General features: G+C 38.7%; 1 protein-coding gene across 20 annotated transcripts in view; it reads left to right on the top strand.

The window, feature by feature from the left end:
- Positions 1 to 24,921, top strand: part of RBFOX1 (RNA binding fox-1 homolog 1) — a 1,012,766-nt gene that overhangs the window by 870,464 nt on the left and 117,381 nt on the right. For all 20 annotated transcript variants that reach the window (XM_018067476.1, XM_018067484.1, XM_018067479.1 and 17 more), the window contains one exon: positions 14,720 to 14,962. In XM_018067476.1, coding sequence (XP_017922965.1) covers positions 14,720 to 14,962 — 243 coding nt within the window. The remainder of the gene's footprint in view (positions 1 to 14,719; positions 14,963 to 24,921) is intronic.

Genomic DNA, 24,921 nt, shown 5'->3' with positions numbered 1-24,921 from the left:
TGTTCAGCAGAGTATCTTCCTGGAACATGGTTATCTCCTAAAAGTGAGATGCACCTTGTGCAGAGCCCGTGCAAATTGTCCTGTTGCTGCCAAGGGCTGCCAATGCTTTGCCGTTTGCAGCAACCCGCAAAGAGTTTGGGTTGTATTTGAATGTAAAAGTTTGGATTCTCCTGGACTTCTAATTCTGGTGAGCTGTAGTTCAGGGGAAAGGACTTCTGTGTTGGAGACCAAGCTCTCTGTGTTGGCTTTTCCTGGTTAGTTTCTTGAAAACATCTAAAATTCCTCTTTGCTTCTGTGGTGTTGTCTCTATTTCTGTAGAGAGGCCGTTTGGTTCTCAGAGATGATCCTGCACAATAAGGATTCCTGGGAAGCGGAAGTTTCATGCAGGAAAAAAGAGTTTAGTTCAAGATAATTATTTGTGACTATTGGTCTCTCTTGTACTACTGGTTTTCAGAGATCTGTTTTGAATTTAGTTAACCATGTACACTGGATTGAGTCGACTGGAAGTACGAAATGGTGATACTTTTGAGTATTTTCACCCACTTTGATTATTTTTATATTTATGGCAGATAATTTTTTTTTCTTCTTCCCGAAGGCACAGGTAAAAGCTAGTTTTCATCTGAATTCTATATTTGTTTTTTTTTGTAGGTTGCAGGTAATATACAGCTGACTAATGGCAACTACCTGGCAAATGCAGTTGTAGAGGGTTTTTTAGGGCTGTTTTAATTACTCTTTTCGAATTCTGAAGTAATTTATATTCCAAAATTGTGTGTTATTTGTAGATGAACCACAAATGATTTTTAAATAAAACTTGCCTGAGATTGTTCTCAAAAAAGACCTCTGAGATAATTTTCAAAACTTTCAGACAAATAATAGAATTTGAGGACCTGCAAGTTACAGTTTTTATGTGGAGTTTTTTGCATGAGAAAGTTGCATTGTGTACACACACTGTTAGGTGCTCTGCTTTTAGTTTTAAACTACTTGGCCTTTTTGCTTTGTGTAATTCTAATAAAAAAACTCTTTTCACCTAAGGCAAAGGGAACCCCCATTACTTGGGCTATGTGGGTCAGTGCAGGGTGTGGAGTAGTTTGCTAACTTTTTTATTTTTAACTGTTATTTTGGCCAAAATGGTGCAATGCCATTGCTCTTTCAGATTCACAGAATGGTAGATATTAGCTAACAAATTCTGGCAGCAAATTATGGTTTTAAATTTCTGATTTCTGTACGTAAGAAATGGAAGCAAAATGTGTTAAATTGTTAAAGCCCAAGAAAGGGAGAAACCAGGATTTAAGTTCAGGGTAGCTTCACTCTCGCTCTCACTCTTTTGCTTAGAGCACTAGAGGGTTTTGTAATGTGCTCTCCTTATATTTGAATTAATGTCCTATTCTCTTTTTAACTGGAAATATTTTATGTCATAATTTGCTTCTGAAGCATGTGAGAGGTCTTGAGTTCAGGTTGGTTGACTGGTGTTCAATCTGTGTTACTAAAATGAAGTGAAAATAATAATTTGAACATTTTATTTTCGTAATTCTTATTAGCAAACAGTATTTCCAGATCAATTTATTAGGCTTCACAGCTCTCCATTGAATTTGGTTCTTAGTTTGATACCGTGTGTGTGACACTAAATTTGAGTCTTTCTTGATTGCAGTTATCACTGCAGACCTCTTTATTGCAGGATTTGAATCTACTTTTTCACTTTTTTTTTTTTTAATTGAAATTAACTGATTTGTTGTGGTTGTTTCCCCCTCACACTATTCTTTAGTAGTGGAAATCATTGCAGAATTTAAGAATCCATTTTAAATGCTGAACATTTCTGTTCCTACATGAAGCCAGCCAAGGGAGCAACGAGCCCTTTGTGGTTGTTCACACAAGGCTATTCATAGACTTACCCCTTCATCCACACCAACAAATGGTGGTTGTGTCAGTTTTCAAAATATATTTTCATCTTTCAAATCTGGATCTATTGGCTATAATAGTATCTGGAATAAATGGGAGCAGATGAAAAAATTCTCTACATTGGACTAGTCCTGTAGCCTGATTTCTGCTTACAGTAGTTCACAATTGCATATGTTATTTTGCATGATAGTTAAGATATATAGAAGAAGGTCATCCATTGCTTTTCATTCAGTAATTTAGGCAGACTTACTGTGTTAGCATGTCCATCAGATAACATTTTGCATCTACTGTACTCTCAATTGTGGCAATAAATATTTAAGGGGAGAATCAGATTTTTGTGGGTAGGTGTAGAAAGAGGTTGCAGAGAAGTAATAAAAAAGGAGGATATGAAAAAGACTGAGTAGGGCAAGGGTTTAAATGATTGAGAAAAGGAAATCAGGATCTGAATGAGAAGAGAGGAGAATTCACTAAAAGGCTGAGCCAAATAGACCCAGTACATTTGGAGAGGCAGACATGAGCCTTTTAGGTCCCTCTTTTGGATCCTGAATTCTATCCATACAATTTTCATGTCTTCTGAGGTGGATTGAGTCTGCCTAAGTGCATGCTTGACATACATGTCACTTAACAGGTGTTATTACTTTTCCCGAATTAAATTCATGTTTCAAAGTTTTTGTTGTATTTAGTCTCTGGCAGCTGAAAACTGGTTCATTTCTGGTGGGTTATATAGTGAGCATTTTTCTTTCTTGTTCAGATGAACCAGTAAACATATTTAGAGAAAATTATTTCAGTAAAATCCTGCCAAGATTGTGTATTGCTTTGCTCAGCCACCTTTTCCAAAGCACAGTCCTTCACACACCTGATTGATTCTAAATCTGACAAAACTCAGCGGGCATTAGCGAGCACATAAATTATTGTTTCCTTTTAAACGTGCTCTTAATATATTTAAAAGCAGATGGTGTTGCTTTACTCACAGGAAAATTAGCAACACTCGTTATACCCATTGCTATTCCAAGGAAAATGTCTTTCCTTTTCCACAGGCCGACTTGGGAAGAACAGAAGTAATTGCCAGGACATGGTACTGTAACTATGAGTTCAGGCTGTGCATTAAAATGACAATGGAATAGATTAGTTTGAGGGTAGAATACATATCAAAATTGTTCTATATAGATATCAGAATATTAAATAAAAGGAAAAGACTTCATAAAGTCTCATATAATCCCTCTTGGCATGGCTATATGAGTAGGTATTCGGTTTTTCTCCTTTAAGCATGGTGATGTGATTAAATTTAACTTGACACAAGTGATGTACTATACCATGTGATTGTAATATTTAAAAGAAAACCACTTTTCTGATTGAATACCTACAAGCTATCAATTTCTGTGTGGCAATATCTAATCTGAATTTATTCTGCAGCTCAAATGCAAAGGCATTTGCTGTGTTCTCCATCTCACTGGGTGTGCACTCAGCAAATACAAAACTATTTCAATATTTTTTGCTTTCTTATTTAATCTAATGTTCTACTGTAAAAGACAGCTGGTTCACATGGATATAACTTTTCTCTCCCAAAATACTCTCTATATTTTTGCTAATTCTAGAGTTTGGATCCATGGTTTTTAATAGTATAAGCACAAATGCTGTTGGATGGGGTTGCTGTAAATTAGCCATATGTTTCTGGTCAATATGCCAAAGTTTTTCTCAGTGCAGTTTCTGTTTCTGAAATACCCTTCCTTCCACCACCTCTCTCTTCCTTAGAAACAAAGGCACAAAATAAACCAAGAAAGATAATAATCATCCAGCCCTGCAATCTATATTATTTTAAAATAATGTATTGTTCAGAGTAATGGTTTTTAAACCTACCAGAGTTAAGCACCTATGGCACAGTCAGAGGCCAGCTTTGCAGCAAGATTTACTACCATATAAATATGTTCAGTCTTGTGAAGAAGGGCCAGTAAAAAAAAATAAATCTCCAAAGAAAATGTGCAGGGAGAGGCAATATAGTTTTGCAGATTTGAGAGCATCTACAGATGTGGAAACGAAAACACGAGGGCAAATTGGCCATTCTTTCTACAGTAACAGAAGCTTTTTAGAGACTTAGCCAAGTAGAACTTAGCTGTCAGTATAGCCAGTGAAAGTCTTTGCTATAGGAACCATTAAAGGATTTTGTCAGTTTTCTTCATAACTGGAGATTCATTGTAACACTCTGTTAATAGATTCTGGGTTGTTTTGGGGCAGTTGTGACATTCAGCAGTGTGCAGAAGTATATTTTACTTTGCAGAGGCCCATCTTATCACCTTTTTTGTCTCCTTGTTGAGAAGATCTTTGCTTTTCTTCAGAACCGTGGCTTAGGTTGCTAATGACAAACACTGTTGGGTAAACAGTTACTTGTTAATGTTATAACAGCATCTTAACATAAACATCCACTGAACTATGCAAATGATCTCGGTGACAAACAGGCCCAGCAAAGTGTAGCGGAGGCAGGAAGCCAATCTGTCTGTTCCTTGTGCCCAATGATATTTTGATTGTCATTTTAATCTTAGAAGTAAATAACATCAGTGATCGTGTTCTGTCATTTCGTCTCGGTGCCAACAAACGAGTGGTGCTTTAGCTGGCATTAAGCAAGATGGCACTGCTGTGTTAGCTGGTCATTGCAGCTCGGGTCATCTGTGTTCCATCCCAAATAACAAAGTGATGGAAACCTTAAAATGAAACAAGAGACTGGAAATGGGCCTTCTGGTTAAATAGTTAATGTCGAGATTCTTTATATTTATTTTTTTTTTCCTGCAAAAATCCTTTGCTGTCACCCTTAATGTCTTCATTAGTCATAGTTCTAGCTAGGCTGGACAAAAAAAATCCTTCCAGTTTTTTTTCCTCGAGTATCTTAGCAGTACTTCTAAGTTCTTTTTCTGTTGCCAAGCCTTGACTCCATGGCTTATATGCTCATATTTTGTATCTTTCTTCATTGAGAAGCTTTCTGCAAAGACCTGCAGGCCTGCTGAGTATCTTCTTTCATAATGAGTGGTTTGTTCCTGCATGCTGAAGTTCTCTTTAATCAACATCTCAATCAGGCAGCTACCTTGGACAGTTTCCTTTCCTGGGTGGACCTCAGGGGTTCATAATGTTTGTCTGGTTAAACCCAAGTTTCTTTTCCTGAAGCCCAGTTTTGTAACTCTGCTGATTATTTTTCTGGTCTTCCTCCAAATTCCCAGTCATGTCGTTGTCTTTATGAGGTTTACCACGTTAATCCAACTTTTACCTGGCTAAGCAGAGTAAAACCAAACAGAACAACTCCTGTTGGTTCATTTGGGACAGTTTTGCAGTGATTGTTGCTTTAACCTGGTTTGTTCCAGTGCACAGGCTCTGACAGCAGCCCTGTGTCCAAATAGCTGAGCTATAAGGTGTGATCTGCAGTCAGCTTTGCTGCTCAAGGCAGCTTTTGGCACTGCATTGTCATTTCCCTCTCTAGCTGACTGTGTTCCTTGTTTTATTTCAGGTGAGTCAAGTAATGATCCTCCCATTGTGACACTGAAACTTGGACCTGTTTCACAAATGACAGATGAGTGGTGGTTATTGTGGTGCTGCCTCAGGAAATGATTCAGCACGAGGGATTATGAAAGGAAATGTCCCTTTTCTCTTCTGAGGCTCAGTCAAAGCTCATCAGTGAAAGATTGTGTCCCTGGTTAAAAGAGGTCACTCCAAGTGTTCGTTTCAACAGATGGCATGGCAGTTCAAACTCAAATACCTGCTGCTGCCCTTCAGTCTTGGGGGGTAACATTGCCCACTCTGTCCCTGCAGCCTTATTTTACTCCAAATCTGGATACTCAGGGCAAGCTGCACGTTGTTGTGGCCACTTCAGTGGTGCTTTTGAGAAGCACACGAAGGTCTGTTAGACTAAACAGTCAAAACACTGCCTGCCTACAGGTCTGTGTTCTTGGTTCTCTGTCTGTAATACTTGTGACACCCTTCACTCATACTGCCTTGTGTTTATTTTGTATATATATCATCATTTGTTTGTACACAAAAATCACCGCTTAGGAACCCATGACACTGTGATCTGATTTCTCTGAAAAAATGGCCTTCAAGGATGTTCTGTCAGCACGTGGCTGTAGATTCACCTCTTTCTCTGGCTGACAAATCCAGTAAATGCATTGCTGTATTTTATGGTATGTCCATTAAGAAGCCAACTGAAAAGGCAGTTAATTTAATGTACTTGGGATGAGGCAGCATCTCTAAATTGGGAATAACTTGGTGTAGCTATTAATCTCAACTAGAATAAATTGCCCCATGTAGACACTTGTAAAAAAACAGAGCTGTATCCAGTCCCAATCTCCTGAGAAATTGTTGGGGTTTTTGTACTAAATTGCAACTGACATGTTAAATTCTACTTACAACAAATTTGAAATGAATTATTTTAGCTATGTTAAAAGAATTTATCAGATTTCTGGAACTGGATTTGATTGCTATTCAGTTCCCTCTGCAGACTTTAATTCTTTAAAGAATTCAGTCCTTTACCAAGGTGGCATTTAGAGAAGTTTTTGGACTCAAATTATGGAGATATTTGTGCTTGTGTGTAGATTACAAGGTAGGAACTGTTGCAGTGGAATCCAGAAGAAAGGCTTACAAAGCACAATGCAGGTTTGTGTTTAGACCAGACACAACCTTGCTGCAAAGCATGGTTGGTCACCTGAGTTGGTGTATCCCATATCTTCAATCAGTATTGCAGTGAAAAGAAAAATGGCCTTTTCAACCACTTTACTAGAAAAACAAGAAAATGGACATATTAACTTCACTGCAATTCAGCTTTAGGAAGTGGCAGAGGCTTTCAATATATTATATATTTGCAATAAATTTTATTTCAGTAGAAAAATTGTGGATAAAAATAGAAAGCTTCCCTGCCTGTAGTTATTGTTTTAGAGGCCATTCGGAAGGTAGAGAAAAATATTCCTTTCTATGGAGATGTAAGGCAGTGTTCCTCTACATATGATGAGAATGGAGATATTTGGCAGAAAATTAAGATATGTCGTACTTCACAACATTAAATTGCATTGTTTGAGAAGCTATTCTGGTCTTACCTGCATTGTAGCAATTGCCACACTGCTCTGGTCATGGAATAAACACGTGTAAACATATTTTTTCTAAGAAAGCATTGCAAATACATCTCAAAGAACTGAGACATTGTTTCTTGAGGACAGAAAGCAGACTAGAAGTTGTAGTTAGTCTGTTCCTTGTCAGTAAATCCTGTGTGAGGAAAGTCATCAAATAGGACAAAAGTATAAAATCCATTTTGAAGCTGTTCTGCTATTGTTGAAACCACATGGAATCGTAAAATAATTTAGGTTGAAAGGGAACTTCAGAACCCATCTAATCCCAACATCCCTTTTAAATCAGGGATAAATATACAGATTAGGTTGCTAAGAGGCTTTTTGAATTCTGGTTTGAACATCTCCAAGAGGCCATAACCTCTCTGAGCAGTGTGTTCCTGTGCTTAACTTCACTCATATTCATTATTTTATTCTTTAGACCCAACCAGAATTTAGCTTTCGGCAACTTTTGACCATTTCTCCTTGTTCTTTTACCCTGTCCCTCCGAGTTCTGTCTCTGTGATCATGGGTTAAGTGGGAGAAGATGCAATTAGGTTGTCTGTTAGCCCTTTCTCCTGCAGGCAGTGCTAAACCAGCTCCCTCAGCCTCTGCTCCTGTCGTGTGCTCCAGCCCTCCAGCTGTCCTGGCAACCCACCACTGAACTCTCAAACACATCTCCTGCCCTGGGGGACTCCAGGCTGGACGTGGTGTTCCAGATGCTGTCTCACAAGTGCTGTGCAGGGAGGAATGAGCTCTCTCCTCACCTCACTGACTCTCCTTTTGCTAATGCAGCCACTGAGCAGTTTTGCCTCTGCTGCCTCGAAGGCAGAGCAGTGGTTTGTGCCCAACTCACAGTTCAGCAGGACTCACAGATCTTTTTCTGCAGGTCTGCTCTCTGGCCAGGCAGTCCACAGCCTGTACCAGTGTGTGAGGTTATTCTGTCCCAAGAGCAGGACCTTGACCAGATTCTTGTCAACCAACTCCTCTGGCTTCTCAACAGCCCTGTAACTGCTCTCCCTGTTCTCTGCCGTGTGTGAATTTGCATTCTGACACCTCTTACATGTCTTCTATGAAGATGTTCAGCAGTTTTCGACCTGGTCTTGATGCCCAAGGGCTGGCATCTCATGGCTGACTGACTGTTAGACCTGTAAATGTTGACTGCTACCCTCATTAAAGGCCAGCACTCCAGATAGCTTTTTATGCACCAATCCAATGACAATCCAAACCTTTTCTTTCCCCCCCATGCTATTTGGGTACAAGGCTTGCTGAATCCTCTTCTTCAGTATGCTCCAGTAAAGGTGTAAAAGAAATGGGGTTTACTTTCCTATAAGGACTTGTGGGAAATGAGAAGGTCCTTTTTTACTTTTCTTTTGCAATGTTTTAAGAATCAATTCAGACATTGTGAAAATGGATTGCAGATGCACCTGCTGAGTGCTTCAGAGTCTCTTGCTGTATGGGTCTTAAGGCTATTTTGGAGAGTTGTGTTTTCGAAATGTGATATAAATTTTCTTCCATGTATTTTAAAAAAGGGAAAATGTTGGTTGTTGTAATACAAGGTTGAGCTGCAGTTGAAAAAAATCTGTATAAAATACTTAAGGGTAAGAATTGGAGAAAGTGAGGGACAGGCAGAAAAATTTAAAACTTAAAAGAAAGATTTAGGTGTTAATGTGAAAGTAAAGCAAACCAGCTTGACAGACTCATGTCCATTTGTGCCATAGCAGGAGGAGGAATTGCTGTGGATGACAAGGAAAGCTATGGTAATAAATCACAGCATCATAAAAGCAGGAGAAAGTTTCAACAGTGACAGCTGGAAAGAAGGAAGGTGTTGGAGGGAGTGCTTTCGCCCTGTGTTTCAGTATGTCCATAGGACTATGTGGCCTTGAATTCAGGAAGGATTTCAGACTAAGACTTAGTTTTCAGCAAGTTGTTTTTTGCCTTATCTTAACTGTAAGAAAATGTTCTTTGCATGCTGTTGGGATGTTTCAGCTGCTACTCTGTACCATACTTCAGGCACTGACACAAATTGAATATTTCATTATCAAACACATACGTAGCAGTAGCAGGAGCACAGACTTTTACTGGAATAAAATATATGTAAAAAAGGCTAAAAATAAGTTTTACTCTAAAATAGGAGTAAAGAGGTGGTACTTGCTTGCTAAGGTAGTAAAGAAATTCTCTTTTGCTTACTCCCTGTTACCCTTTCCCCCTGTGCTTTCTGAAAAAAGTTACTCTGCATTATCTTTTTTACTTTTGAGGACACCCTTCTTTTGGAACGAGATTGTTTTTTTTAAATGAAAACTGAATTTGGCTTTGTACTGAACCTTCCAAAAAAGAGAGGTGGCTGGAGAATTCATTTTGTGTGATTGCAGGAGCAAATGATGTGAGTCAAGTGGCCTGGTCAGATAATTAAGCTACAACAGAGAAAGCTTGCAGAGTCAGTCAGTTGTGATTATCAGTCCAGTGTGGTTGCATGTCTGATTCCTTCTGAAAAATCTGAAGTGGCTGCTTTTATTATCATTAATTGGGGACTGCCAGCAACAAATCTGGGAGAATTATACTGCCACTTTAAAACCTTTCAATATATTTTGGTTGGAATATAAGTTTAATGATGAATTGAGGCCTGTTTGTTGCTCTGCCCACCCCTATGAATTGAAAGGTTTGTTATAATAATTCCTGTTATGTGTGTGCCCTGTTTCTGAATCTTGATGTAGGCTGTCAGTGACAGTGTGGCTAAAAGTGTGTATTCTTTAGGGTTGTCTGTATCTTTCTAGTTGTTTTTTCTTTTTCCTTTTTTTTTCTTTATTATGTGGTTTACTTAGAAGTTTAATCATTTTAAAACCATCTCCAGAGCATCTAGGAAAGTTCCTTTAACAGTGAAGCATTAAGTTGCTTAAAGTGCCTTGCAGAACTAAACCTTGGATGCATTTCTGAAATATTTCCCCTGCTAAGCAAGAGGGATGTCATGAAATGAAACAAAAAAGGAAAGAATATTTCATTTGAATGGAAGGATAAAGTACATTTAATCTAAAACAGGCCAGTTCAATATCGGCAGTTTACTCGTGGCATTCAGCAACTTTAAAATAGAAATCTTATTGATATTAGCTCTGCCACATGGAGGAGGAATTAATCCCCTGGAAATGCACACGTGTTACTGTACATTGTAGCTATCCCAAAGCCAAAGCTATGGAAGTTTAAGGTGTTTTTTTTAACTTTGAATACAAAAATGTTTTAAAACAAAAATGTTCATCTTCCAGCAACTTGCATAGTAGCATTCCCAGTGTTTTTTTGAACAGCTATTAATGTAGCCAAGCTGTGTTTTTTCTTCTTCTGTGTGTAATCATCTGCTCAGTGGTGCACTCCATAACTAGTAGCAGGAGACAGAGGAGTGGCCTGCTGTGATTGATGGGGCGAGGCCCTGCGAACTGAAGGAGTCCCATCTGGATCAGGTTTTGGGAGCAGTCAGATGTTGAGAGGGAGGTCAGCAAACCCTGCATTGGCTCCCCCTCCTTCGCCACCCCAACCATCCCCACTGGTGCACACACTGCATCGCTCACACGCCCTCACCCCATCACTGCTGCTGGCTTTGGGCAGATGCTGCATGGCCTGGGACTAGAGCAGCTGCCAAGTTTATGGAGAATAAAGGGAGCAGGATGGTACAGCAGGTATTTGCGCTTTTATTTTCACTTGAAACTCTTGGTTTTAGCCAAGCCAGGGCAGTTCTTATAACCAGCTGCACCACTGCATGCAAGAACTTCTAATACACGTTCTGTTGCTTAAGTCTGAAGGAGGGCAAGCTACGGTGGGGATCGTGTCTCTGCTGGGCTTGAAAGATGGAACTGAGCCATTCTTACAACCAGCAGGTTCGCAGAGTAATGTTGCATTTTTCTTCTTTGTTTCCCTGCCCCGAGGATACGATGCAGTTTGGCTCATTTAACTACAGTACAGGAGGCTTTCTCTAAACGTGAAGCACCTCTTGCCAGAGAAACAAAATGCACCGAACGGAAAATAGAGTAAAGCAAACAATAAACTGCCAGTTCGACTTTAAAATGCAGGCGGGCAGAAAGGTTTTCATTGAATGCGTTTTTATGCTGCAAATGTGCTTTTGAAAAAGGAACGCTGCATAAGTAATGTTTTCTGGGCTCTCTCTTTTGTGTACAAACAAAACAAGCTTGCTTTATTATGTTTTGACACTTTTCGTGCGTTTCTTAATTATGAAATCCTTTCAGAGCAGAAGATGCTGAAAAGGCATGTAGAGATCTGAGATACTAGGAGCAGTTTAAATTCGAAGCTTTTTTTCATATGTAGTAATATAGATGGGATAGGAGAGCCTTCACTTACCTACATCGTTGGAATCCTTTTTTTTTTTGTTTTGGTTCTTTAGAGTTCAACATTTAACCAGAAGGCAATAAATTTGATTTTATACACTGCCACGTAAAGCATAGTTTTCAGTTGAAATGTGGTTTTCATTAAGACTCAGGCCAGAACATTTAGCAGAGCCTGACTGTCTGCCATCCTTTGTTCTTCTTGCCGTTGCCAACAACCACTTTTTAAAAAAAACCCATGAACAAAATGAGCATTAAGGGGTCATTTAATCTTAGAGGTACTTGAGTCTGAAGGGACAACTTCTGGTTAGCCTCTCATGTCTAGGTGGTATTAAGCAAGGTCTGTGTAGTGTCACACACGGCTTTGAAATTACTCTAATACCTGAGTTCATAGGCTAATTTAGGGTCAATATTTCCTGTTGCTTTTAGGGCCATTTCATATTTTCAACTTAATGCATTAGAAGTATTATTTTTTCTTATTCATTTTATTTCACTATATTTTAAAGAGTGTGATAAAGGGAAATTTCAGGTGATTCTATTTAAAGAATTTTTGATTCTTTAAATTCGATTCAAGTGTATCTGATTAGTCTGGAGTTTCCATCAACCACATGTACATATAAATGCCTGATAGTTGACACTGCATTATTCTTGATATAAATTCATATTCTAATAAATAACCTTTGACTATTTTTACCCAAGTAAGTACTAAACAGCAGGTTTATACAAACATGCTTTGATGCTACATTGTAATACTGTGTCTGAATTAATTGTGAATAATAAATTCAGACTATTTTTAAAGTCTAGGAAAGGTTTCAGTAGTCACTGATTTTAAGAGATCTCAGGTTTATTGTTGCTACCATTTAAAACTTAGGGCCTACAGTAACATGCAAAAGTTTAATTTCTTTAATGTCCCCATCCTCCAAACACTTTATTGAACATGCAATGACTGCCCTGATAATCTCGTGTGCCAGTTTTCTGCTCTAAGCATGGTGGGGTTGGTTTATTTAGTGGCAAGGTTGTAAATCCTAGAGTATGTACAAGTTACTAAAAAAAAATAGACAAATAAATCCCTGACCCTTCATTGTTTACTTATTAATGAGGTCTCAGTTATAAATAAATGAGTCAGACCTCAGCTGAACAAGTCTAATGAAAGAGGCAGAAGAGTCTCAGCACGGTGAAGGTGATTGAATTACCAGTGCAATTTGCCATTTTATTACCAGTCTAAAAAGTTTGGAGTTGCTGGTAAAAAATAATATAAAAGTTCAACCCTCTTAATTAAATATTAACTGTAATTAGCACTAAGTGTGGATGCTTTGAATATTAATTAGGGTCCTCGTGGACCTGCTGTCAAGGTTAATGAAGAACAGTGGGGGTCTCAGCAACATCTGGTTTAGGACTCCAGGTAGTACAAAAACCTTTAGATCAAATGCACCTGGACATTAGCCCTTGGTCCCTTTGTTGCCATTATTGTTCTTTTTTAACAGCTGCTGACTCTAATGCCATGTTTAGCATCTGACATGAAGGAATAGCTTAAGGACCAGCAGTAACCAGCTCCTGTGTTTCAAAGCCAGCACAGGGAAAATGCTTATACAGGCAGAATTCAGATATGCTTTTGTTCATTTCTGCCACTTGCTGAAGTCCTTCCTGAAACAGCTGATTAAAATAAGGTCGACTGCCTCCTCCACAAGTTTTAAAAATACTTCTTTAACATTTAATGAATGTCTCTGGTGTAATCCAGTCATTGCTGGGTTTTGCTTCCTCTTCATTTTTTTTTTTTTAACTCTGAAGATATTAGGTAAAAGAAATAAGAAATGAACTTTAGCATTTTAATATAAGAGGATAGAAGTACACGTTTATAAGAGTTTTTAACCTCCACAGAAGTTTAACAGGGCCAGTTTCAGTGCAGCATTAACCTTGGAATGATTGTAGATATATAGAAACAAAAGTCACAGTAGCAAAGATGGGATTAGAATTAGGGAGTGTTCGATTGCTGATAGAAAGTTTTAAGTTTTTAGGGCACACTGAATACCTTTTACACAAGAAAATTTAGTTTTCTCTTCTAAACCTGAAATCTACCAAGACTTAATCCTGTGCAATTTTTTAAAAGCTCTTGAGTTTAGGACCAGTTCAGGTCAGAGAACTGATGTCTGAATTAGTCGAAATTGGCTGGAAATGTCCTTACACACAAATTGAAAAAGACTGTCTTTTATTCATCCTATTCAACCTATTCTCAAATTAGGAAATCAAGGACTGATGAGTACAAATAAACAAAATCCCTGCATTAGTCCTGTGCTTGTACATGCTTTGGTGGGAGAATAACAGAGTAGTTTAAAAGCTAATTATTTTTTTACTTAAATACGCATTTTTGCATTACTTGATATTTAGAGGGATAATTTTATCTTGTAAATTGGCCCTGAGGTTGGGATAGTCCCTGGACTAATGGCCTCTATTGCTGTCTCATGCAACATTGTGTTTTGGACATCTTTCATATAAGGTCTTAAAGATTGTTGTGTACATTTCCTTCCCTAGAATTATTGCTTTTTGGTATGAGCAAAGCATTTAGTCAGAAGTTTTCTAATTGACTAATTAACATGCTTGGCTATTCTTTATCATATCAAACAGAAAGATGGATCTATCCATAAAGAGATGAGAAGATTTGTTTTTAATTGTATAGGCTTATTGTGATATGCAAATAAAATACTATTGTCTACAAATTTAAAACCTTTACAGTTCTTAAATCTATTTCTTTTGACAGTCTGCAGCATTGAATTTTTCTTTTATTTGAGTTGAATATTTCTTTAAGATTTTGAACTGAAGCATGTTTAGATTCAAATTTTTAATATTTTGACTGGGTCTCGTTATTATTTTGCATTTGTGGCATGCAGTTGCTCTCTACAGAGTTCCTCAGAGTATTCTGAATATCTCAGAGCATTAGTTCATATAAGTATTTTCAGTGCACAACCCGAATCCTGCCCTGTGTGTTAGATTGCATATATTGTGTTCAGCAAATGGTAAGTCAGATTGGATCACAGACAGTGAGCTAATCTGAGCAGAGCTCTGTACTGGCAGTTGTGCTCAGTAGCCTTTGGAATAAAGTGGCTTTGTCCCTCTTCCCTGTCCGAGTCGAAGCATTAATTCAGGCAGATTCCACTGACCTTTCCCAGTTAAAGACTCATCTGCAACTATCCAGCGAACAGCAGACTTGTTTGTCTAATTAGAATATTATTTAATAGGTTTAGCAAAATGCATTTAGTTCAGATAAGAAATATTCTCCTTAAGAAACAGCCCTTGTGCCCTTTTCAGGCCAGCAGTCTTAGCAGAACTGTCATCACTCCGTGTTACCTGTGCGGGACCTTCGCTTATCTAATCTCACGCCACGTTTCTTCTCCCTTTTCTTTCCCTTTGATTTTTTTTTTGTTACAGGGTAATCAGGAAGCTACAGCACCTCCTGACACAATGGCACAGCCTTATGCCTCAGCCCAGTTCGCTCCACCTCAGAATGGTATCCCTGCAGAATACACAGCCCCACATCCGCATCCAGCTCCAGACTACACAGGCCAAACCACTGTTCCAGAGCACACGTTAAACATGTACCCTCCTGCTCAGACACACTCTGAACAGAGTGCAGCTGACACAAATGCACAAACTGTCTCCGGCACAGCCACAGTAAGTCAAGGTTACAGCTCTTTTCAAGCACTTTGTTTCAAGTAACATGTGTTTTTGTCAATGATTTTTATTGTTCCGTTACACTTAATGCTTTTACACTTCATTTGTGTTAGGATTAGTCACCATGTTAAGCTTAAAAGTCTTGTCAAAGTTTATCCTTGAACTTGGGAGAATGTATTTTCACTGGGTTTGGAGCCTCTCATGAAGTGTCAGAGCTTTGTAGAATCTGTGGTTTCTTTTTCAGCAGTATTAGACAAAGTGATTAATAGCCAGCCCATGAATCATATCATAAAGTTTAATTAAGTCCAATATGGAAATATGCAAATGAGTGTTTGTAGGCATTCATTTGCAAGGGAAAAGAAAACAACACAAAAACCCAAAACTAGACTCATTTGGTTATTTTTAATGGCCTCTGTGCTTTTGACACTTGCAAGTAGTTTTTAATAAAAGTGTTCATGGAATGACATTGCACTAAAATTACCGTGTGAATGAGTATTGTGAAGAACATGCCTGTAATACTGTATTTTCTAGAGAGCTTGTTTGTGCAGCCATTACCCGAGCTGTGTGTGGGTCCGTGCTCACCAGAGCAGAAATGATCGACTTTCCTCCTATTTGATTTATATATAAAGTTCTGAAGTGTCATGAATTATGCAAGAGACTCCTTGGATGGCTCTACCTTGTAATTTAAGTCACAGATTTCACACACTGATAGTTTAGTGCTTCTGTCTTAATTCTAGAGTGGGACACAATATATCCAGTGCCAACAGCTGGCGGATTTCTGAGCCATCAACCACCTGTGTTACCTGTGTAGGATCGAGCACAGGACAGGCAGCTGGAGCATGTACTCCAAACATCTTTCCTGGCTGTCCTCATCCTTGCCCCAGCCATGCTCCATGCCTCATCTGACCTCCCCTTCCTCCCCTGGCACATATCCAACCTAAAAGGTTCCATGCATCAGGGCGTTCCCTTAAAGGAGTTGTTCTGAAAATTTATGTTTATTGCCATACCACTAATTTCTTTATATGGGTATGAATGAGAAAGAAAATCATAGAAGAATGCTCCTTGCTATTACTGTGGATATATCCTTGTGAATTAATTACACATTTTTTTGGTTTGTGCAGTAAAATGTTTTGGTCCTTTTAGTTTTGACCTGGTAACCTTTTATTGCCCTGAGTGGCCCTTTGCTCTAATAATATGAGAAAGCTTAAATTCAAGAGCCTCTTATTAACTTATATCTCATAGCATTCTTTGCAGCTGTACAGTCCCCTCTTATACATCTCTTTACTAATTAAATTCCAGAGATTTTTCCCATCTTTTAAAATTTTCTTCCATCATCATTTTTGGTTGTTGTCAAACTCTTGTCAAATACCCCCATCGTTTATTTAGAACAGGAATCCCAAGCTGAATAGATACTCCAGAAGAGATTGGATATTGACTGAAAAGATAGTCTTTCCTGCTGTCCCTGTCTCATCCTTTTTATGTTCTACAATTTTCCTTGTATTTTTGACCACTGCTGCACCCTGAACAGTCCACTCAGATGCCTTTTCATGTTTGGAAACTGTTGCTGTTCAGATCCGAAGTGAAATAGTGACAGTGCTAAAATCAATGGTAAAAGACCCATCGATGGCAGTGGGACAGGAGCTCATCCCTCATCATTTATTGCTTTCAATTGATTGTGTTTCCTCACCCTGTTTTGATTTTTCAGTTTGAAGAAGAGTCAGTCACTTTATCAGAGAAGTCAGGAATGTGTTTCCCCAGCATTTTCCATAGCAAAGGCTGGTGAAAAGATGTAGTTTGGATTGTCTGCAATGCCCTTATCTTCTTCAAGTGCTCTATTCAATCCCAGCTAGCAAATCCAATGATTTTCTGCAAAGTTTCCAGTTTCTGATATGCTAATAGGCTTTATTGTTATTTGATTTTGTGTTCTTTGCTGTCTGTTCTTATTTTCTTTTTGCTTTCCTAGTATCCAACTTGTATTTTACCTGTCAGACACCTTTTCCCTTCTGTTTCCCCTTGAATTTCCATTCTCTGAAATGTAACACTTGAATTCCACTAACCTGTTGTATTCAGGGAATATAGTATTTGCTCTTTTTATTATGGATCCTTTTCTTGCATTCCTGTTTCCTTTCTTACAGAGGAACACACAGAACATTTCAAAGTAGCTCCCATGCTGTTTATAAGGAATTAGATTTCCTTCCTTTTGACTTTAGGGTGTATTTGAGAAAGTTTTAGTTTGGTTTGGTTTTTAAAAAGATATTTCTTTCCAAACTGCAATGTTATATTGAAAGTTGTGGATGCTTTCCCTCGAGAACAACACAATGAAAAGAGAGGTTTACAGGACGTGTGTGTATCTCCGTGGAGCTGCACTGACATTTAACATGTTGCTCACCAGTTAGTTTTACAAACTTACAGTCAAATATTGTTTGCAAAATTTAATGAGGGGGACCTAGATTTAAAATCCTTTATGCTGGGATTTTAGCCATGGTACTTGGCAAACTGTGGGGACATTATAAATAGGTATATGCAGATGGATCCCAGGCAGATTTGTGATGTTATGAGGGTCCAACTGTGTGCATCTCTCTGTAGGTTTAATAATACAAGTTTTTATTGTGAAATAGAGCTTCAATAGCACTGTGTCAACACTGTAACTCCATGTGGTCTTTATTGTTGAAGGAGAAAAATTATGTTTCTTTCCAGTTCCTGCTAGCTTTGAGAATAGTTGATTTCCACTCGAAGAGTTTTAAGTGGAATTGATGTGGGGACATAGTGGCATTTGTTTGGTAGGTTTCAAGGTTTCTACTTAGTTTCCTTTCAGTAAGCTGTTTATTACATGCATTTAAAAGAAGAATAATCAATTGACCAGTCATTCACAAGAAGAAAACTGTTGGGATTAATGTAGATCAGACAGGCTGCTGGAGGCAAGACCAGTTTTTGAATTTTCTTACTTGAGTGCAATTTTATGTCCATGTGAGGCTGGATATACCACTAAAAATGGATCTTAAGCTTTTGAAATGTGAACCTAACAAACTGCAGTCTAATTATCTAATTTGTAGAATTAATACCAGGAGTCACTTAACTTCCTCCATGAAGGACTGAATCCATGCTGAGGTGAAACATGACCCTGGCTTTGTCTGTATGTCCCAGTTTCTCTCTTCTTGTCTGAAAGAATCCCACACTGCAGCCAGAGCTATCACTGGGTCTTATGCAGCCTGAACCCCAGTAAAGATAGAAATAATAAAAATAAAAAGGTTCTTTTGAATCCTTAACTGCAACACAGGGTGTGATCCTGGCCCAGTTGGAACCACCAGCATTCCCAGTTGCTGCAAACTGAACGAGATTCCAATCATCTGATTTATTATGGGTTTGCAATTTTTTTGCACAGTGCTCTTGTAATCCATGTTCAAAAACACTTCACATGTTCTTGGATGTGCTCTTATACTTCTAAAAAGTGTATTTCCCAATTAAAATGCTTTAATCTGTTATTTTGATAAAATAGTGTGGCACTGTATTCTGTTAGGGTAAGCTACTCAACACAAGAGGTGCTTAGATTTTATGTGTAGGGATGGCTAACTCTGTGTTTTGATGCTATGGAACAGGAGAAAAAGTACAGGAAATGGGTAGTAAGTGATTAAAGACAGGATGATTTAGCTATAATAATATAAAATCATCTGTAGGTAATAAAATACTGTCAGAAGTTACTTTTAGTCTTCTCTGAACAATATGGTTTTCATCTTTTTAGATCCATATGTTTGTTTAACTTTGACCAAGGAAGAAATGTGTCCAAGTATATGCATAATCAATAATCATCCAGCACTGGGTTATTTAAGTGCTGGTAGAATTTTGGAGTTGTGTAGCATCAAACATGCTTTTAGGCATCAATAAAAATAATAAATGGCTCCTTCCTAGGAGGATGGATCAAGGAAGTGATGAGTGTGTTACAAAGATATGCTAAAATTAACATGTCTAATGATTTTGTGGAGTGGTTTTGAGTGTTACATTAAATAGTTACATGTATTAAAGTACTTTAAGATATTTGATCATTTCATGAAATAGGAAATCACCTTTTACCTGTGAACAGACAGAGATGCAAACCTGTTGTATATAAATAGTTCAGAGAATGAAACATTCAATTCTTGCCTGTTGTTTTTCATGCCCAACTTCTGTTAATGTCAGCAGGAGCTGTGCATGTAAATAAAAAGGGCATTAGCTGGGCATGTGTAAGGGAGCAGGTAATAGTAAAGTGAATGTTTCTCTACTGTTTCCTGTTCTAAGTGGGTTATACAAATAATGGAAGTAAATGCTGTGGTGTGGCAAAAACCGAGTTTACGAAAACGCTCTTTGTTTTATGTGTGTGTATAAAAAATGTGCTGCTCTAAACTTAGTTCTGCTTTGGCATAAGAGAAAAACTTGAGGTCACTGTGTTTGTTCTTTGGACTTTGGAAGCTGAACAGCCTTGATGGGATGTGTGCTCGGCCAGGAGTTGTTGAGGGGAAAAGGCAGCTTTGACTTGGAGGAGTGTTGGGGATCAGTGCACGGTGCTTTCCTGTCCCAGGTGGTTCAGAATCAGGGTGGAAATAATTCATATAATAGATAGGATGTCTGTTGTTCCAGCTGCCCTGCTTTACCTTGAAACCTTGTATATTCTTTGACATCTAATGGTCTGTAAGTTTAACGTTTTCTTGGTGTTAATTTGTCCGTGTTTGTGTGTTTTTAAGTCATGTTGCAAAGGCCATTTCTTCAGCTAAGGATTTGTGAAGGCTCTGGACTGCAAAATTATGTACCATGTCGAGCTTGCTTGTTTTGGAGAAGTGAAACATATACAACCTGCCTTTGGGTGTTTGTTGAGGTTTTTTGTGGGTGTTTTTTTTTTTCCTGGTAATAATTTTGCTGATGCCCTTTTTAATTTGGGTAAGAAATCTGAGAGTAGGAAGCATTTATAGTGAAGTGCTTTAGTGCATTGCTAAGCCTGCAGGTGGGTAGGTTATTGCTACAGTTTTCTGCAGCATATTTCTAGTTTTTATTAGCCCTTTTTCCTGCTCTATTCTTTATGTAAGTTATTGGTATAAGTGATTTTTTTTTCTCCCCTTCTTTCTTTCTCCCTTAGTTCATCTCCTCTTTCTCTCCTACTATTTTATTCATGGTCTCCCCATCTCCTGGGGGCGTGGGATACATTAGTTTGCTGAAATTCTCTTCCATATTAAACAATGGGCTGTATCCTACTAGGTTTACAGGTGTCCATCAGCTGTTCCTACAGCAGTGTGGCACTGAAGTAGAGATGTTTAAAACTAAGTTCTCTGCAATTTGCTGGCTCATGGTGTAGCTGTGGTTGTGCTGGTTAGCCTGGAGGTAAACTTTGAAGCCCAAGGTGCCAAGTGTCTGCATGGTGGGTGGGACACTTCTCAGTGCTGCTGAGCTCAGCTGCTGTTCTGCTTGTCTCTGGATGTTCTGCTCTTGCCTGGGAGGTTTTCATGGTGCACCTGGAACTGCCTCTGGTGGCTTGGGAAGGAGTGATTTGGTCGCTTCTGGGGGTAGTTCTGGTTGGCAGGCAGCAGAGCAGAGTTTCAGGACAGATAACCACACCAGTCCTCTCTCTAAATAGTGCCACTCTGAGGCCTCTGCTCCCCCTGCAGAGGAATTAGGAACTTTTCACCACAGAGCCTTTCAAATCACGTTTCCCCATGGATATTTTTGTTCCCAGCTGGTATCAATGACCCAGTTTTTACTCTTATTTCAATTCCATCTTTTGTCTATAGATGTTTGCCACCGGGATGGCAGATAGTTGCTAATGCTTTGACAACTCTTAGAGCAGTGTTTATTCATCTAAATCATACCCTGCTGGTGCAGGCTATTGTGCCAGCGTGGTGTGCTGTCTCATTTATACCACCTATTGTATTTGGTCCCAACTGCTACTTGAAGAAAACATTTCAGGGAGCTCATTTCAAGACCCTGAGTGCTTCAGAGCTGCAGAAGCAAGGAACCTGGTCCAGCTCCTACTCCATAGTGAAGAGATCAAAACTGACATCCCAAATAGAGAACATAATGCTGTGCTGGTGTGGGGAGGCACAGTAATGACTTGTGATCATAGGCATTATTGCTGCTGAGAGGCTTCCTTGCTGAGAGAGACCCGTGTGTCAACTTTGTGACTGTGTCCCACGTGTGTCCCTTTGCTTGTGCTAAGGAATAGCAAGAACATATTGCTCACTTCAGCCTCTGTGTGTGTCAGTGCAGCCTCAAAAATAGATTCTCCTCAAGGATACCCAGAACCTGAAAGTGGCTGTTTTCTGTGGTGCTGTTTATAAAGTGCCTGTTTGTATACATCGCTGTTTTGCCTGGTAAGAAGATAACCACCTTTTTTTTCCTGTGGTGTTGAGTTAAACTGAGGCTTTTTGATGCTGTGAGTGGGTGTGAGGACAGCAGTTACCCTGGCAGACAACTGCAGATCACAGTATCTGGGGTTCTCCCGAGGTCTCTGTATCTGATCTTTAAGATTTAGGTATCACCTCAGCTTCTTTTTCTTTTTGATTCTCATAGCAAGAAAGGATTGCAAGTGGGACATTGAAACAGAAGACAGAAAAATTGTAATTATAAAATTATAATTCTGGTTAATTCTGGGGGTTTTTGTCTTGTTCAGTTTTCTTTCTTATGTATTTATTTTGAAATAAACTTCCTTTCCCCATTTTTGCATGCTTGAAATTGGTGAAGTGATAAAGCTGAAGCTCCTCCCCCAGTCCAACAAAACCCCACCAACCAAGGATAAAGAATGCAATTATGCTCTGTCATCTTTAGTCATGTTTGCTCAAATAAATTAGCTGAATGCCATTGATTACCCTTCTGAATGTTCACTGTAGGGCAGACTAACAGTTCTTAGACCACTTCAGCAGGTAATTCGAGCCAACTTAGATCTAAGGCAGGTTTGAAACACAAAACATTGCAGAGGTATTTTCAATCACATTGTCAACCAGAGACATGTTACTCCAACTTGGAAGGTTTCTTCTAGAAAACATTACCAATTATTTTCTGATCTGCCAAGTTTAATTGACCAATTAAACAATTTAAGATGTTCTTCCTGCTTGTCCCTGAAAGAGCTGAGACAATACTGTTTTTTTGAGTTTTCTTGTAGTTTGTGTTGTCTCTTGGGCTCTTTACTCCTCCAGACCAATTCTTTTATATGTTACATTATTGACTTTTTCTTCTCCCTGTGCAGTCTAAGTAGCATCCAAATGCTTTGGCTGTGCTTTGGGTCCTGATCTATTGAGAAAAACATTTGTTACACATTTTGCTGAATACACTGAGCATAAATTTCAAAGGGGATGTCGTTATGATGAAATAGCTAATTACAACTTTATATTTGACCTTCTGCATCTTTGCTCCCCATTACAACACAGTAATTAACATTGATCCTTGGGGGGGGGGGATTTTTTTTGGCGAAAATTAGCTCTCATTTTCACTAAATGCATGAGTGGTTGTGTTAAGTTAGGTAAGACTAATGATGTTTTCCATTCTCTTGTAATTGGCATGCAAATAATAGTTAATGGCTTGCAACTTTATCAGAAGTTGTCGATTCCTCCACTCACCAACTCTTTGTAATACCAATATGAACTTGTGTATTGCCTGGGGTACCTTGTGTAAGGCCTGAGCACAAACTGCTTGTAACTTCTTGGTAAATCAGCAACACCCTTAAGTTCTTGTTTGCAAGAAACTTGCTCTCTATTAGAGAGCTCAGAATGGTCTACCTGTAGCACAGGTAAATGGAAAGCTGGCAAGGTTTGTAGTGAAAAGCCATGAAAATCATTTAGAAAGGCTTCCTCTCTTCTTCCTTAAATCATAAGACTGAATTTCTCTTCACGTGACAGTCTGTGCCTGGAGATAAACTTACTCTCCTGCATGAGAGTGGGTCTTAACTAAGGATGGCTTAGTAGGTTATTACCCCCCAACCCTGAAAATATTTTTTTTAATCCTGTTTATACTCTCAAGTTTCTGTTCCTCTCCCACACAGCTATTTCTTCAGTTTTCCCCACACCCTGCTACCCACAGAATTACTTTAATTAACCGTAACTCATGTGTGGCTTGCTTACCATATCTCCCTTCTAGGGTCAGTGTGAAAGAGCAACTCGATTCAGACATTTCACTTTGCTATCTATCACTTTTAGAAAGACAGTAACGAGATGTGCTGCTCTGTCTTGGCTGAATCTGCCAGCAGGTGAATCCAGCTGGAAGTCTGAAGCTGCTTTATGGTCTACCAGTGACTTGACAGGGTGAGATAGACGTTGCAGGCAGAAGCAGACAGAGGACAATTTTCTCATTCACTGGATATGCTTTCAGGAAAGGGTTAGAAGTTCTTCTTTTCAGGCTTTGCCAGAAAAACAATTAGACTGAACTCTAATAGTCCAGCGTGCACCTCGTGCTGTATTTGGTCTTTCTGTGATGTGCAGAAAGAATTGGTTGGTTGTTTTAAATTGCACAGATCTAGATATTAGATGGCCAATAATTTATTAATGAATTGGAGAAATTCCAGAAGAAGGGATGAGTCTGTAACCAAGCCCTCACAAGCTCTCTCACTTCCCCTGCTTGCTTTTTACCTGTGTGATTAAAGACAGACATTAAGTTACTTTGTTGGCTCTGCAGGGATAGAGTGTAAGTATTTCCTGATATTTTGAGAGGGGTTTATATACAAATTTAAAATAATTACATATATGCAAAAACTTCCTCTCCTTTTGCAGCCTTTTTGCTTGCTTTTAATCTTTGTGTGCATTTTAGTTGTCTTTCTTTTCGTCTCTACAACACTATTCCTTACTTATATTCTTTCCTGTTTTCTTCTTATGTTTTCTTTCAATACACCTGCATTGTCTCTACTTTGTTTCTTTCCAGGTTTTGCTCATTCCACTACTCTCTAGTAGTTTCCTTTAATTTCCTCCCCCCTCCTAGGAGTTACAAAGCCAGCTACCACTGATTTTAAATGTGGCTGGGAGAGAACGTGGAAAGGAATATATAGCTGATGTGAAGAACATACATGAATTCTCTGCTATTTTTGCATCTAAATTGCTGCAACTTGCCAGTTCTAGATGCTTTTTCAGTTTATACTCCACACAGTTGTGTTGAAGTATCAGCATATTTTGCTGCCTTTTTTTTGATTTAGAAAAACTTCTCAACAGTTTTTGAGACCACTCAAGTCTTCTACTATTCCTGCTTATAAAAGGGCTTTTTGCATTTGCTTTTCCAGCAGAGGCCTCTTGAAATCTTGCCCATTGAAACAGTTGCCACTGATTTATGGAGTCTCACCCCAGAACACAAACTCCAAGGTGTCCTTTTACCATCCACCTGCAAATAGCAGGAGGATGTGTCAGGACTCCCCAGCTCCTTCCCAGCCACAGCCATCAGGTCTGTAAAAACCTGTGAGAAAGAGGAGATAAAAGAGCACCTGTGTGGCAGCTTCTCCCCAGCCTCTGCCTCCAGGTCTAACAACACCTCCAGGTAGGGGAGATGGAGAGCAGGAATCTCCCTCCATGGAACAGAGGAACAGATGTTTGCTATTGAGGATGTCTCAGCCTCTATAAATGAACTGATTTCAGGCTCTGTAATGAGACTGGCATTGCCTCCCAGCTTCCTCATCCCTTCAAAAGGAAGAATTGGAGGATTTCTCTTGCTGTGCTTTTTTTTTTTTTTTTTTGCTTTGGATTGTAATTTAAATACTTTTCTTTTATTCTCTGATTTATAAAAGGGAGAAAAAAAAGGCAGCAGAATGCCTTCTGATTCAATCAGGAGAAGAAAACATGCTTACAGTCATAAAGTCTTTTCTATGCCTGTGTGGTTTTTTTTTTGTTACTGTTATAAAAAAATGCGTCAAAAGATGTTCGACTGTTTAATTTCATAAGAACTCACATAAGTTCCAGCTGTTCCAGAATAGCATCTAAATATTTGATTTGAAAACAATATGTGTACCAACACTGCAACATATTGCA

This window comes from Manacus vitellinus, unplaced genomic scaffold, assembly GCF_001715985.3.
Source record: "Manacus vitellinus isolate BGI_N305 unplaced genomic scaffold, ASM171598v3 scaffold_12_pilon, whole genome shotgun sequence".
Classification (NCBI taxonomy): Eukaryota; Metazoa; Chordata; class Aves; order Passeriformes; family Pipridae; genus Manacus; species Manacus vitellinus.
The sequence above is the reverse complement of the archived record's forward strand: the minus strand, read 5'-3'. Positions and strand labels throughout refer to the sequence as shown.